The sequence below is a fragment of the Canis lupus genome, chromosome 14, assembly GCF_011100685.1.
Source record: "Canis lupus familiaris isolate Mischka breed German Shepherd chromosome 14, alternate assembly UU_Cfam_GSD_1.0, whole genome shotgun sequence".
Classification (NCBI taxonomy): domain Eukaryota; kingdom Metazoa; phylum Chordata; class Mammalia; order Carnivora; family Canidae; genus Canis; species Canis lupus.
In genome coordinates this window covers 48,620,808-48,635,440 of record NC_049235.1, presented here as the reverse complement: position 1 = coordinate 48,635,440, position 14,633 = coordinate 48,620,808, and the positions used below count along the sequence as shown (strand labels likewise).

General features: G+C 40.9%; 1 protein-coding gene across 3 annotated transcripts in view; it reads left to right on the top strand.

The window, feature by feature from the left end:
* The window catches only part of ELMO1 (engulfment and cell motility 1), a 525,693-nt gene that overhangs the window by 157,449 nt on the left and 353,611 nt on the right, over positions 1-14,633 (top strand). For all 3 annotated transcript variants that reach the window (XM_038557346.1, XM_038557348.1, XM_038557347.1), the window contains 2 exons: positions 2,818-2,868; positions 7,031-7,200. In XM_038557346.1, coding sequence (XP_038413274.1) covers positions 2,818-2,868; positions 7,031-7,200 — 221 coding nt within the window. The remainder of the gene's footprint in view (positions 1-2,817; positions 2,869-7,030; positions 7,201-14,633) is intronic.

Sequence of the window (14,633 nt, the reverse complement as noted above, 5' to 3'; positions counted from 1 at the left end):
ATACTACTTTTGTTTTAAATAGACTATCCTCAAAACCCTTTCTTCAAAGAACTTGTACGTCGATCCTAGAAAGTCAAGAGTCAACATTGCAAGAGTCAACATGGAGGCCAGCTGCTTGTTTTCACCCCAGTCATACCCCCATCCGGTTTCTTCTATCTGTGGCCTCACAGGGAGCCTCTGGGAATCTGCAGGGCATTCGTTACTATCATGGTTACTTCTGTGCTCTCCTGAATGTTGACCAGTTGATGAGGATAGGAGCATTGCTCCTCTGAGGATAAATGTAAGATCTTGGTCTTCTTCCAGAACGTTAGAGCACAGCTTCTGGTGTTAGACCTCGCTCTTGCTCCGTGATGTTGGGCAAGTGACTTATCTTCTCAACAGCTTTGGTTTCTTATCTTTAAGATGGGCAGAGACTTGGGGCACCTGGCTGGCTCAGTGGGTCCTACATGCAACTCTTGATCTCAGGGTTGTGAGTATGAGCCTCATGTTGGATATAAAAATTACTTTAAAAAAACTTTAAAAAAATGGACATAGAGTTATTATGATGGTTAAATAAGCATGACAACAAACGCCAACAATACCTCAGCTCAGTGCCTTTCACTAAATGTTTATTGCTGTTATTAGGAATCCTTTATCCCCACTCCAAATTTCCGTAAGATTTTATCCTAAATCCTTCTGGCTGGCCTCTTTGTATGAGCAGGGCCTCTTTTTCTTCTTGACTTGCTATTTGGGAAGAATAAACTGGACACCTTTTTCCTCTGGTAAGGTCTTACCTCAACAGGTATGCCAACCTGAGGGCCCAGTTAGCTGTGTTCTAGTTCTCACTCTGAGCCTTTTTCTCCATAAAAACTAATAAAGGGGACGTTTTAGGTTTTTCATCTTCTGACTCTCTTATTTCTCAATTCATTTAGAACCTGAGCAGTAAAGAGGTATTCAGCTTCCTTAATATTCTATAATGAGTATTTGCTGTCTTCCTTTCCCATTTTCATAGAGTCGTAGAATTTTAGGGCTAAAAGATTTTTTAAATGACTGAAATTAATTTCACCATTCCTGCCCATCAGGCAGTTATTCAGCCTTTGCTGGACACTTGCAGTAATGAGGAGCTTGCTTTCTTAAGAGGCAGCCCTGGGTGTCTGGGTGGGGATGCTCTGGATTGGGCTGGAATCGCCCAGGAGGGTTTGGATCTGGCAAAGTTGGGCTTTCATGCCATCCTGCACTTGGTATAAAACGTTCAGATTAGGTTTTCTTTGGGAGACAGTATGGGCCCAAAGCCTGCTCCCTTTCAGGTAGTTATTTTAGAAAATTCATTTTCCGATACGTAGTCAGAATTGGCTGAGCGAGAGAGTGGGTGAGTGTCCTATGTGCTTTTGGCATCTTATCCTGAGAAATTTCCCACCACTTGAGTGCACCTGCTGAGCAAATTCTAGCTTGTGGCTGGTCTTGAATGATGCAGGAGAACGATCCTCGTGGCACTTTATTAACTTCCTGGCCTCTGTGTTCCAGAGTAGGGCATGTGGATGTGTGACTCCTATCAGGTCACCTCCTGAAAGCTGAGTGTGGTGCGTACTCTGGTGGCAGGAAATAAAACTGCCAGTGAAATTGTACTTTCAATGCCAGGAACACTAAGTGACTGCTACAGAACACACTCACCTCAAATACACCTGCCAAGTGGAGGAAGATTGAATTGGGATCTGCTTGTTTATGCTGTTTGTTCTTAACATTAAGACATGCAGTTAGAGCCAGCAAATGTTAAGAAGCCAAACTCCTTAATATAACCTTTAAAAATAGCTTTTTTTAAGAGTGTTTTTTTTTTTTTTTTAATTCGTGAGAGACACAGAAAGAGAGACAGAGGGAGAAGAAGGATCCCTGTGGGGAGCCTGATGTGGTACTCCATCCTAGGACCCTGGGGTCACCCCCTGAGCCGAAGGCAGACTCTGCTCAACCACATAGTCACCCAGGTGTTCCTAAAAAATAACTTCATTGAGATATAATTCACATTCCCCCAAATCTACTATTTAAAGTGTTCAGTTCAGTGGCTTTTAATATATTCATAGATTTCTGAAATCATCACCACAATCAACTTTAGAATATTTGTATCCCCTGGAAAAGAAACCCTGCAACCATCGCATTCATTTCCCCCACCCCTACCCACCAGCCCTTGGAAACCACTAATTTGCATTCTTTCTCCACGGACTTGCCTGCTCTGGATATTTCATATGAATGGAATAATAACATATATGGTCTCGTGTCAGGATTCTTTCAGTTGGTGTAATGTTTTCAAGGTTCATTCGTGTTATAGCATGGATCAATACTTTTTTAATTGCCCAATAATTTCTGTTGAATGGGTATACCATATTTTGTTTGTCCATTCATCAATTGATGGACATTTGGGTTATTTCCACCTTTGGACTATTACGAATAATGCTTTTGTGAACACTCATGTGCAAGTTTTTGTGTAAATGTGTTTTAATTCTAGCAGAATTGCTAGGTCATATTTTCTAAATAACCTTTCACAATTGCTTCTTTTTGGTTTGCTGTTCTTGGGCCCCATATTCCTGTTCTTTGGATTTATATTAACTTCTGCGCAGGATACATCTGATATGTTAACTTGATAAAAAAGTGACTATACCCGGTTTAAAGTTCTTGGTAGAAATAATTTAAAAATTACTCAATAATTTTGAAAATAAAGTGACAATAAATTGAATCATAAGAATTCTTATTATATAGTGTTACTACTAGATTATTTTTGCCTTTGCTCTCGTTTACCAAGCTTCTTAACATTTGAAGATTTACAAAGTTTTTATTTTTCTTTTCCAGAATCGCAATGAAATAAAAAATGGCACTATCCTTCGGCTAACCACATCTCCAGTAAGTTGATCTTAGTGTACAGCTTTCTAGCAAACATTTTGCTCTCCAGTGCTGCTGTACGTGATTATGAGTTGTTAATTTTTGAGGGTGACTTTAGTGAAAAATAGAAGATCTCTGGAATGTCCTCACGTGCAGATTCTGGATTAGCAGGAATGCCCTTCCTCATATTTCTCATTACAGAGGAGGAAGCTTTTATTGCACATTAGGTACAAATAAAATGCCTTTAAGGTTTGAATTTGGTGGTCATTTCAACAATTCTTGTATTACAGACGGGATAACTCAGCTATACTGTTTGGTTTTACCCACTTGCCCAGCACATCCACTTAATGCTGTCTGAACAAATTCAGTCAACAATCAAAGCAAACAAAACCAAAGACAGCCTGTTATTCAAAGTCGGGGTGTGTCTGTGAGAATGTTTAATTAAGCATTTTCTAGTTTTGGTCAGTGATTATGACAATTCATAAAAATATAGTTTGAGAAATGTCGTCTGTTTCATTGACAGCTGATTCTAGATAAAACACTTTAAAGTCTTCCAAATAAAAGCTGCTAAACAAAATGCTATAGAATATTTAGACTACCGTAGCTGGCTGTGTTACTTATCTTCATCTTTCTTACTTGCTTGTAGATACTTTGGATAGTAACATTAGCATATTCAAACTATATTATTTCACAGTGCATTTTTTTGCTTTCCTAAAAACTAATCTGCGCGAAATATACCAAGTGTTACTATTTTCACTCTGCCTATGTGATAAAAACTGTGTCTAACTCTTATTTTCAGTTTCCACTGAAGCCATGTGGTAGGCTAAAAATAAATTTAGAAATTGGGAAAAGCATCTGGCTAAAGTTAAATTGTGGGTACTGTGACTACCACACATTCTTCTTATTGAAAATCACATTAGAGAGGCTTAAAAACTCCTAAACACTTTACCCAGTAACATCTTGAACCTAAACACGGTGACAAGCCCCACAGAATGCATTGCTGGAGTTGGCCAAACTGTCTTCTGAAGCCTTCTTTTCTACTTACTGGAAATTATAATTCCTACTCCTTTTTCCATGGCCACATGATGAGCTGAGACATTTTCGTCTGACTTAGCATTGACTTTACTTTAGTCAGCATGAATGAATGTTAATTTGACCTTTTGAGACCATGGTTTCAGCTGGTTTTTGTAGTTTCTGTTTATCCTGTTACAATTGCTCATCTGCTGGCCGGGCAGAAAGAGTACACCTTGCCTTCCATAAGGTCTTAGAATTAGAAAGGCTCGGTTTTTTGTATCAAGGTCTTCTCTAAGCCAAAGAAGAAGTTAGTTCTTTTTTTTTTTTTTTTTTTTTTTTTTTTATCATCATGGGTTCTTGAACAAAATTTCCACAATGTGAGCCACTCCTTGGTAGAAGGTTAGGTGTTTGGCAGGGTGAAGTTTTTTCAGCATCCTGAAAGTCTGTGCTTTTCAAGTAGTGAACTTCACATTCTCAGAATGGTGAATGGTGAGATGGGAAAACCAATATACAAAATATCATAAGATAGAGTCCACCTACAACAGACCTGTTTACATAATCTAAAGAGCAGTGATCCTCAGGCCTGAATCATTGGTTTAAAGCCTGAACTTTAAAAATGCTGATGTTTGGGCCTTTTACAGAGAAGTTGGATTATGATTTCTAGAGATGAGGTCCAGGAATCTGCATTTTATTTTATTTGTTTTGTTTTAAAATATTTTTATTTATTTATTTGAGAGAGAGAGAGAGAGAGACAGAGATAGTAAGTAGGGGGAGTGGGAGAAACAGGGTCCCTGCTGAGCAGGGAACTCGATGCAGGCCTCTGTCCCAGGACCCTGGATCATGACCTAAGCCAAAGACAGATAATCAGTTGAGCCACCCAGGCACCCCTGGGGAGTCTGCATTTTGAAGAAGCATTTTATGATTTGGCTGTAGCCCTAAGGGCTAGAACTCATTCTATAAGCAAAATATTTTGGATCTGTAAACTTCACTTGTTAGTAGATTATTTTTTTATTATTTTATGTTTGACTAAAAAATATGGGTCAGCATATGCTAACTCTTTCACTTTTTATACACATACACAAAATGTTAAAAGAAATATAACCGTCTCCATAAAATTTCCTAGGAAGTGTTAGTATACCGTCGAGAAATGAGCAAATGGTGTTATACCATAAAAATGTTCAGTTTTTTCACCTACCTCGGCTGAACTCTCTCTGTCTCCAGGCAGAAGACACACACGCCTACACGGGTGCACTTGTGTACACTTGTGCATGCACACACGTGCACACACTCTTGCTTTAGGTAATGTGCGACTCTGCTGGGTTCCGCCTCTGTGACCTTGGGCAAGCTACATAACTTCTCTGCACTTCAGTTTCCTGTGTACAATGAAGATGATGAGGACACCTACCTGATAGGATTACTATGTAGATTAAATGAATTGCTTCATGAGGGTGTTTGGAATAGTGGCTCATGAAAGGCCCCAGGGAACTTCGTTGTTTTTATTACTAGTATTAGCAGCACAAACAAGGTTAGCATTGATACTGACAGTGAGATAATCTTTGAGTACTCCTTATTATCATCGTCAGTACAGCAAATGCAGACTTCCTGCTTGGAGAAAAATGTACTTTTCGAGGAATTCAAAGTGATCCACTTGGGTTAAATATATGTGAATGCTGTAGAGCCGTTTGAACATTTTAGGAACAATCTGTCTTTGAGAGATTTTTAAAAGATAAAAACTTGGGATTTAGGCTTTGGGTGATTTGTCAGATAGCTGGGGATCTGTGAATGAGTAGAGAGTTCTTGTTCTCCTCTTTCTTTCTCCCCCCTTCCTTTCTTTATTTCTGATGCAAGGTGTCAGTTGTGGTTGTAACTGCGATGGGAGACCTCCGTTTATTTCTGACCATGGTCGGGTGAGGGGGCACGTGGGTTTCATTCTTGGTCCCTGAAGAGGTGGCATTTTTTCCCCGCTGGGTCCCCTGCTCTCTGGGGACTACTTCCAGGTGACAACACAGGGGGTCCTGGGCAGGGAGGGAAGGGACCTTGGCTGTGCAGCCTGTTGGGGTGGAGAACCTTTGCTGACAATACCTGGTGGTTTCCTTTGCTTCACTGCAATCTTAACCCCATTACAGCTCACTTGGGGCTCCTCGGATAGTTCTAATGAGTTTCTGCTCAGAAGATACCTCACTGTGGGGGACAAATACCCCCATCTTCCCCTTTCTCTGAAATATAACAAGTTTCGAAGGAGAAAGCCAGAGCCCAAGAAGGAGAATCTGAGGATGGCAGTGGCACATTGCGGTTTTGAGTTAAATAATAAGTGCAACAGATGGTATGTCCATTAGGCAAAAATACAGGCAGAAAAATTTAATATTTTATTTTTCTTCCTGTCTGCCCCAACTGAAAAGTAGATATGAAAACCATGACTGAATGAATAATAAGAACTGCAAGTTATTATCCAGAAGGTCAGCTCCTCCCAATATATTTCCATTCCTTTCTGTCCTGCTTGTAGTAGCCAAGGGCAGATGCCTTAAAAGGAGGTCTAATTTTAGGCAAAGCTGCTAATTTGGTTTCCTAATTATTTTGTTTTATGTTTATGCAGTAATTAGCCAATGCATGTGAAACACATGATGTTGAAAAGTGAAATTTATAAGCACCATTGTGCTGTTGAAAGATTTTCAGTAACTGGGAAAGATCATTTGGGGGTCTCAAGAAGCTTTGGAACATGGTGTGTAGGCAGGTGTTACTCAGAGTATTGACTGAACAGGTGAACATGCTGCATACATTTGTGTAATTGCGTAACTAAGCAAATAGCTTTTTGTCATTTGTAGGTAATAATTATGCTTAAAAGGTAAACATTTCCCCCCATTTTGCTCTCCGCACTGCCACCCTGGTTCCGTTGGTAGGGCTTTGCTGTTTTTGTGCTCTTGCTTTTCCAAGAGTTGGAAATATGGGCTCTGTCAAGAAGGCAGTTGATTCCCGTCCTCCCGTCCTGATGTTAACAGACATTGCCTGGGGGTGGAGTCATTATGGTTGGAAACCTGCCCGTGGTATAGAGTATGCATGTGGTCTTGTGCTTTTGGCCTCTATATCTTCGTTTTTCAACAAAAGAGTAATTTTTCGTCTGTTGTGGTTTCCTCTGTGAACACTCTTTCCCTTTGTTTTTGTCCTTGACAAGGCTCAAAATGCCCAGCAGCTCCATGAACGAATCCAGTCGTCGAGCATGGACGCCAAGCTGGAAGCCTTGAAGGATTTAGCCAGCCTCTCCCGGGATGTCACGTTTGCCCAGGAGTTCATAAATCTCGACGGCATCTCTCTCCTCACGCAGATGGTCGAAAGTGGCACCGAGTAAGCATCTTTTATCGAGACGTTGAGTCTGTCCTATTCTTCCCAGTATTCTGGGTATTTGTTACTTTCCTTGTACTAACAATTTCTAGTTTTGAAGACCAGAAATTGCCTCCCCCGCCCCCTCAAAAAACTCCTTATGTTTCAAAGTCTTAAGCTAGGTTGAAATAGCATCCTTGAAGTAATTTTAAAGAAGTTATCATTTGAGGGGCCCCTGGGTGGCTCAGTCGGGTAAGCGTGCGACTCTTGATCTCAGCTCAGGTCTTGATCTCGGGGTCGTTGGTTCAAGCTCCACTCTTGGCTCTGCCCGGGGCATGGAGCTTACTTTAAAAAAGTTATCATTTAAATGATGAAATGTAGATCCTTAATTATTTAAAATTTAATACAATAAATATTGTTTCGGTACTGTGTACAAATAGCGAAAGTTGGTAGAATTTAAAAGATGTGAGCCTTGCCATTACAAAATCTACAGAAGCAGAATTCACCTGAGGTATGATTCCTTCTGAGGGCTGGGAGTCTAGAGGTTGGACCAGTTCCAGCTCACAGAACCTGACAGAGGGGGTGTCAATGAATGGGCCTTGAAAGAGTTTGCGTTTCGTCATGATCCCGAAAGGGATGGGCATTTCTCCTTGGGGAGCTCACTTTCTCAAGGTAGGCTTTGCTTCTGTGGTGTGACTAGAGAGTATAAGGAGCCAGATGGGGCTAGCTCTTACATGTGTATGCTCAGATAAGTCCCCTGACCCCGAGTCCCAAGGTAGAGGCGACAGGGAGCTGCTCATTCCCATATGGTCAGGTGCTCCTGGCATTCACTAGTAGAGCATGTAAGTTAGAGCATGTGAAGATAACACGGTGGTTAATTACATATTAATATTCTAAATTAATGATGGGAAAGTTGGTATAGATAGTTCTGAGGAAAGAGAAAATGTCACTGAGAATGGGGGTTTGAGCCTGGGCAGTTAGTTCTGTCTTCAAGACCTGGTGATTCAAAGAATAAACCGTTGACTGGGCATGTTGCAGATCCATCTTGACCCTCTCCCTTCCTTCATTCTTTTGTTCCTCCATTCTTCCTTCCATCTCCTACATGTGGTTTCTGCAGTTGTCACTAGTGAAAGATTCTTTTTTTATTGGCAAGCAAGCTTGGGTGATTTGGAAAGGGTTGACTGTAGACATGTATCATTTATTTATTATTTATTTATTTTTAATGAGGGCTAAAACTCTGCTCATTAAATTTTTGGTGAACATCAGCTTGGAGCAGAGCAGGGAAACTCAAATTCTGGGTGTTACTGGAATCTCAGTGTGCCTGCTATACATTGGTGTTGGTGTGAAACCACTCAAGGGAAGTTGAATAAGGTTTTGGATCTAAGGGGCTTGACCCAGGAAAAGGAGAAAATGCTTTATCTGTGTTGGAAGCTCCAGGCTGAGGTCTACTGTGGAATGTGTCAGATCCCTCATTCTGTGGTACTAGTAAGCAGGGGGGTGTGAGCTATGATTATAAACACCTTCAGTCTGTGGATGCTGTCATGCGGTTGCCACACGTGGAAGGTTCTGCCTCCTGCCTGTCACTGATTCTGGTGGGACAGTGAGCCCTGGAGGGTTCAGCCTCAATCACATTCACAGCATGTTCAGTGAAAACGTAAAAATGTCCCTACATTTATTACCTGAGTCCCAGCCATTGATGTATCAGCATCAAAAGCAATCTACTTGAGCCAGTGGTAACGTAACCTGCTAATATGCTACAGATACCCAAGTATCCGGGGGCTCACGCTCTTGAATATTCAGAATGGTATAGTGTTAATGCTTTTAAATTTAGCAGAATTGTGGTCATAATTGCAATTACAATGTTAAATTACACTGAAAGCACTGGTCTCTGTGATTTGTAGCCTGAATAGGGGCTGGGGCCAAGCTCCAGGACCTCTAAGGTTGGCAGTTATATATTTTGATAATGAGGAAAAATGCATGTTGGGAGCTTCAGTTTTGTTGTTATTTATTATTTATTTATTTATTTATTTATTTCCATTATATTTGTTTACTAGTGCTGCCACAACAAAATATCAGACTGGGTAGCTTAAACAACAGACATCTGTTGTCTCACAGTTATGGGGACTGGGCAGTCCAAGATCAAGGTGTTGACAAGGTTGGTTTCTTCTGTGGTCTCCTTGGTCTGCAGAGGACCGCCTCCCTGTTGTGCTCTCACACAGACCTGTGTCTTTGGTCTGTGCACACTCATTTCTGGTGTCTCTCTCTGACTAAATTTCCTTTTCTCAGATGGGATTAGGACACACCGGAATGGTCTCATTTTAACCTGATCATCTCTTTAAAGGCTCTGCCTCTAAATACTGTCCCATCCTGAGGTACTGGGGGTCAGGGAATCATCATATGAATTCTAAGAGGACACACATTATTCCATGACACTCAGCAAAGGGACACTGCCCTTTCTGCTTGAAAAGAAAAAGAGTGAAAAAGGATGCTACGCATTTGTCTTGTCAACATTGTTACTTATTATCTGCGGCATTGCCTTTCTCTGTAACTCATCTTGACCTGTAGAGGGGCCCCAAAGAACCACTAATTCTCAGACGGAGGACTGGGGAGGCATGTCTGAATTCTATCCCATGTTGCACGTGTATACCCGGAGAGGATGTATGACACTGAACGTACTTTATGTGAACCACAGTGATTGAATTCCTTTTTTTTTTTAAAGTGTGTTATAGTTATTAGTATTTTAGTTATTTATAATCCGTAAGCCATGTCGATTTGTTCCCATGCAGCCAGGTTTCAGACAAAGGACTCAAGGTCAGATCTTGGGTGAGTTCTGGTGTGCATTTATCTCTTACACTTCCCCACCACATGCTGTTATGGGAAGGAATGGTGTCTGTCTGGATCACCTTTGGTGTCCTCCTCACCATCTTACATCAGTTCAAAGTCCTGCTGCTTTGGGGCATGGAGGAGGGAAGCTCTGGAGCCATGCAGCCTCTTGCCTCCTTCTTCCGGGTCGTGCAACTCATCTTAAGAAGCTGCTCATTTGATGCACAGCTATTTTTCAGATCTTTTCAGATTAAAAAGATAAGAGAAAGACATTTTTCTTATAAGAAAACCTGGCTTCTCAATTAAACTTAGAGCAAGACTTTAATTAATTAACAGAAAACTTTGGGAATAGAAACTGTACAAATTAAAAAGATCCTGCAATTTGGAATGCATTTAGTCATGACTCCTGGGCAGATTTCCAGCTAGGGAAGGCAGAGGTTGCCTAAGCAGGACCTGTGGAAATTTTTAGGAAACACAGAAGAAATGTGGCTGGAATTTTCCCCCTCACTTTGAGTTATAATGAGATTCCAAGATTATTCACCTGCTTGTCATTACTCAAGGCTAAGCTTTTAAAGGTCTCTTTCCCATTGGTACCAGGAGGGGCCATGGGGCAAAATGAGTAACAAAGGAACAATGGGAGTGTCACTTTGGCAAAGCATAATGTTTGAAACCTGAATTGAATTTTTCCATCCTTGTGGAATTTTGAAATTCCATTCCTTGTTTAAGCTTGAAACATATGTGTATAAGGAAGCAAATAAAGTTGTGGGGAAGCATGTTGGCTCAATCTGGGCAAGGAAATGGTGTCAGGTAAGGAAATTTAAGGAATGGGCAATGTTTTTTGTTTTTTTTTTTAAGTGAGTATTAAGAGATTTCTCAAGGGATTAATATCCAAAACATATAAAGAGCTCATACAACTCAATAACAAAAAAGAGCCCAGGTAAAAAATGGGCAGAGGATCTGAATTAGACATTTTTTCAGAGAATGCATACAGATGGCCAACAGGTATTTGAAAGATGCTCAACATCATTCTTCATCAGGGAAATGCAAATCAAAACCACAATGAGATGTCAACTTACACCTGCCAGAATGACTACTATCAAAAAGAGAAGAATAGCAAGTGTTGGGGAGCATGTGGAGAACAGTGAACCCTTGTGCATGGTTGGTGGGAATGTAAATTGGTGCAGCCACTCTGGAGACCAGTATGGAGGTTCCTCAAAACATTAATATTAAAACTACCATAGGATCCAACAATTCAACTCCTGGGTATTTATCTGAAGGAAATAAAAACCTTAATTTGAAAAGATACACACATTCCTATGTTTATTGCAGCATTACTTGCAATAGCCAAGATATTGGGAAACAGCCCTAAATGTCTACTGATCACTGATGGATGAATGGATAAAGATACGAAATATATGTATAATGGAATACTACTAAGCCATTTGTGACAACATGGATGGACCTGGAGGGTATTATACTAAATGATAGAAGTCAGACAGAGAAAGGCAAATACCATGTGATTTCACTTCCATGTGGAATCTAAAAAACAAAACCAAACCAAACCCAGACTTAACATGACAGGAAATAAATTGGTGGTTGCTAGAGAGGAGGGTAGACAAAACGGGCGGAGAAGATCAAGAAGCACAGACTTCCAAGTCTGAAGTAAATAAGTCACAGTGATGTAATGTACGGCTTGGGGAATGTGGGCACAATAATGTTGTATTAACTTTGTGTGGTGACAGATGGTAACAGACACGGTGGTGATCATTTCACAATGTATACAGATGGGGAATCGCTATGTTGTACACCTGAAACTAACATAATATTCTGTGCCAGTTACATCTCAATAAAAAAAAAGTTCTCTCAGACATGATATATTTTATTTTACTTGAAAGAAAAAAAATCATGCCTGCAACCCTAAGTCTGATATAGCAAATAACACTGCTTTTCTTGGGCTTTCAATAAAACACCATGGTCTTTGTCTATGCCCCTATGCACACAGTCAGTTGGACAGTTTATCCTGTGCCCTTTCAGTGTTCAACAGGAGAACAGGGGAAACATTTCCAAGAACGAAAGGGCAGGATTCTTATAGTTTCCTTCCCACTTGGCTATGTGACAGGAAAATTATGCCGTTGAAATATGAGTAAGCTGTAGCACCACCCTGGGCAGAAAAGTCAAGGGAGAAAAAAAGTTAAATTCATGTATTTACAAGAAACTCAAGACAGTGTTTTGAATTAGCTTTCTCTCCTTAAAAAGAAAATTATATTATTTAAAAAATAAATATAAGAAAACAGAGGAGGAAAAATAAGAATCACTTGTAACCTGCCTTCCCAGAGACATTTTTTAACATTGTAGTGTATATATCCTTTTTGTACTTCTTTTTAGTACACACACACATGCACAGGCTTTACAAAAGGAGAGTTATAATGTCTACTTGTAGCCTTTTTGTACCTGCCAGTATTTCCATGTAGTTAGTATTATTTTGGTCAGCACTTTTGCTGTTTGTGTGTTATTTCATTTTAAAGACTTTGTGGAGGTAGAGTTGACACACAGTATACGAATTTGAAGGACGTGCATGGTATGGTTAACCATTCCACTATTGTTGGACATTTACATCGTTTTCTGGTCTTTTTCACGATTGTGAACATTCTTTAATCAGCTTTTCTTTTAGGAAAATCTTTATTAATATTTATCCTGCTGGAGTACAATTCTTGATTCAGAAGATATACACATTTAAAGCTGTTCTTAAAATAAGAACAGGGATGCCCGGGTGGCTCAGTGGTTAAACATCTGCCTTTGGCTCAGGGTGTGATTCCCGGGATCCAGGATCGAGGCCTGCATCGGGCTCCCTGCGTGGGGCCTGCTTCTCCCTCTGCCTGTGTCTCTGCCTCTCTCTGTGCCTCTCATGAATAAATAAATAAAATCTTAAAAAATAAAATAAAATAAAAAAATAAAAAATAAAAACAGCCCTGTAGTTCACTGAAATATCCTCATTTATACTTACCCCTTGTGGAGGAAGCTGTCTGTTTCTAACACCCTGGCCAACACCAGGCTGGTGTTCTCTCAGGGATTCTCGCTTTCCTAAGAAAAATAGCAGTGAGATAGTTGAGGGGTTCTCACTAATCTGGGGAATTTACGAGTGCTTTTTATTTTTTTGGTTGAAGTCATTTCTCTAGAATTTGGCAGAATCAGGAACAGTGGAAAGAGTCCCAGAGTTTATTTGAGAGATATGTAAAGCTCCTAAATAATTGTCTTAAAGACAATGTTAATTGTTTAAATTACGAGTCCCCTTCACTTCCTATCATACATATGACACAGATGAGGACATTTGGCTGTGCGTATGTATAGCTGAGAGTGTTTGTGTTTCTAAAAATTGTTGTCATCATTCATTAACACACAGTTTCATATGAAACTTTAATCGTTCGAGTCATTTTCTCCTGGACAGCATCAGAGCTATGACCATTCCTTAGGAAATGTGAAAATTGATGTATGACTTGAATTAAACACCCAAATGATGTCTTGGCTCTGATGTTGCCTAGTACCCACGGTTTAGAGTGGATTTGCAGATTTTATTCCTTTAGTAAAGTGTATATTATTTGAGTGCTCACGATTTCTGACACTGGGTTAGTTAGGCACATGGGAGGAGGTGTAGGGGGAAAATCAAAGATGAGTATGACAGTTTGGGACTGAGCGTTTTATGATATTTTGTCTTCATGCAAAAAATAACTTTGCTTTTTGAAAGTAACTTTGTTAACCTCCATGGACCTGGATTGTCAGCTCTAACTTAATGCTCTTGTTTCTAAGAATTTAGTGTCTCTTCTAAACCTTGGCTGTTCTGGAAGCTCCAAGCCAGGCCAAGTTGATCAGCGACTCACTGTCTAGCAGCTAAGCACGGGTCACACAGTGCATGTCCTGCACGTCACCTTGGACAGAGGCCACAGGGAGGAGCAAGCAGCTCCCTGGACCAAAAGAAGCTGCTCTGTGTGGTCTGCAGGGCCCCAGCCGAAGGCTGCTAGGTCTCCCCAGATCCATCTGGCTGATTTCTTGGATCCTGCAGTTAGCAGAGCGCAGGGAGTTCCAACTGGAACAGCCCTTCTGGGGCCCTGCCAGGAATTTGCATCACAAACACCCAAGGGGCCAATCATCATGGGCTTTGTCAGCCGCTGTGTGGCAGAAAAATCCCTTCAACTGGATCTTCCTCCTTTCCATCACTTTGTCTCTGGGACTTTGTCCATCTGTGCAGCCACACTGCAGCCCAGTCTAAGTTAAGGGTGGGTGATGGTCCAGTGAGGCCAAAGAAAAGACCCGGAAATAGCAGTGGAGACACAGGTTTATTGGGGAAACTTATAAACAAGGAGTCTAGAAGCAGTCAACTGGACAAAGCATCTGCTGCTGGGATCTGCGTGCAGCAAGCTTTTATAGCACGGCAGCTTAGCCTAGCAACTGTCTGCAGCCTCTCCCTTCTTGCACGGCCAGCCTTCCAAGGAGATGAAGGCCTGCCATCTGGACACCCTTCATTACAAAGGAGACCCTCCGGGTTGAGCATCCCCAGGAGCCCCTGACCCTGAAGGCTGCACAACACATTCTTCTACACATTCTGCTTGATGGGAATATAGAGGCTGATGGGATCTGTA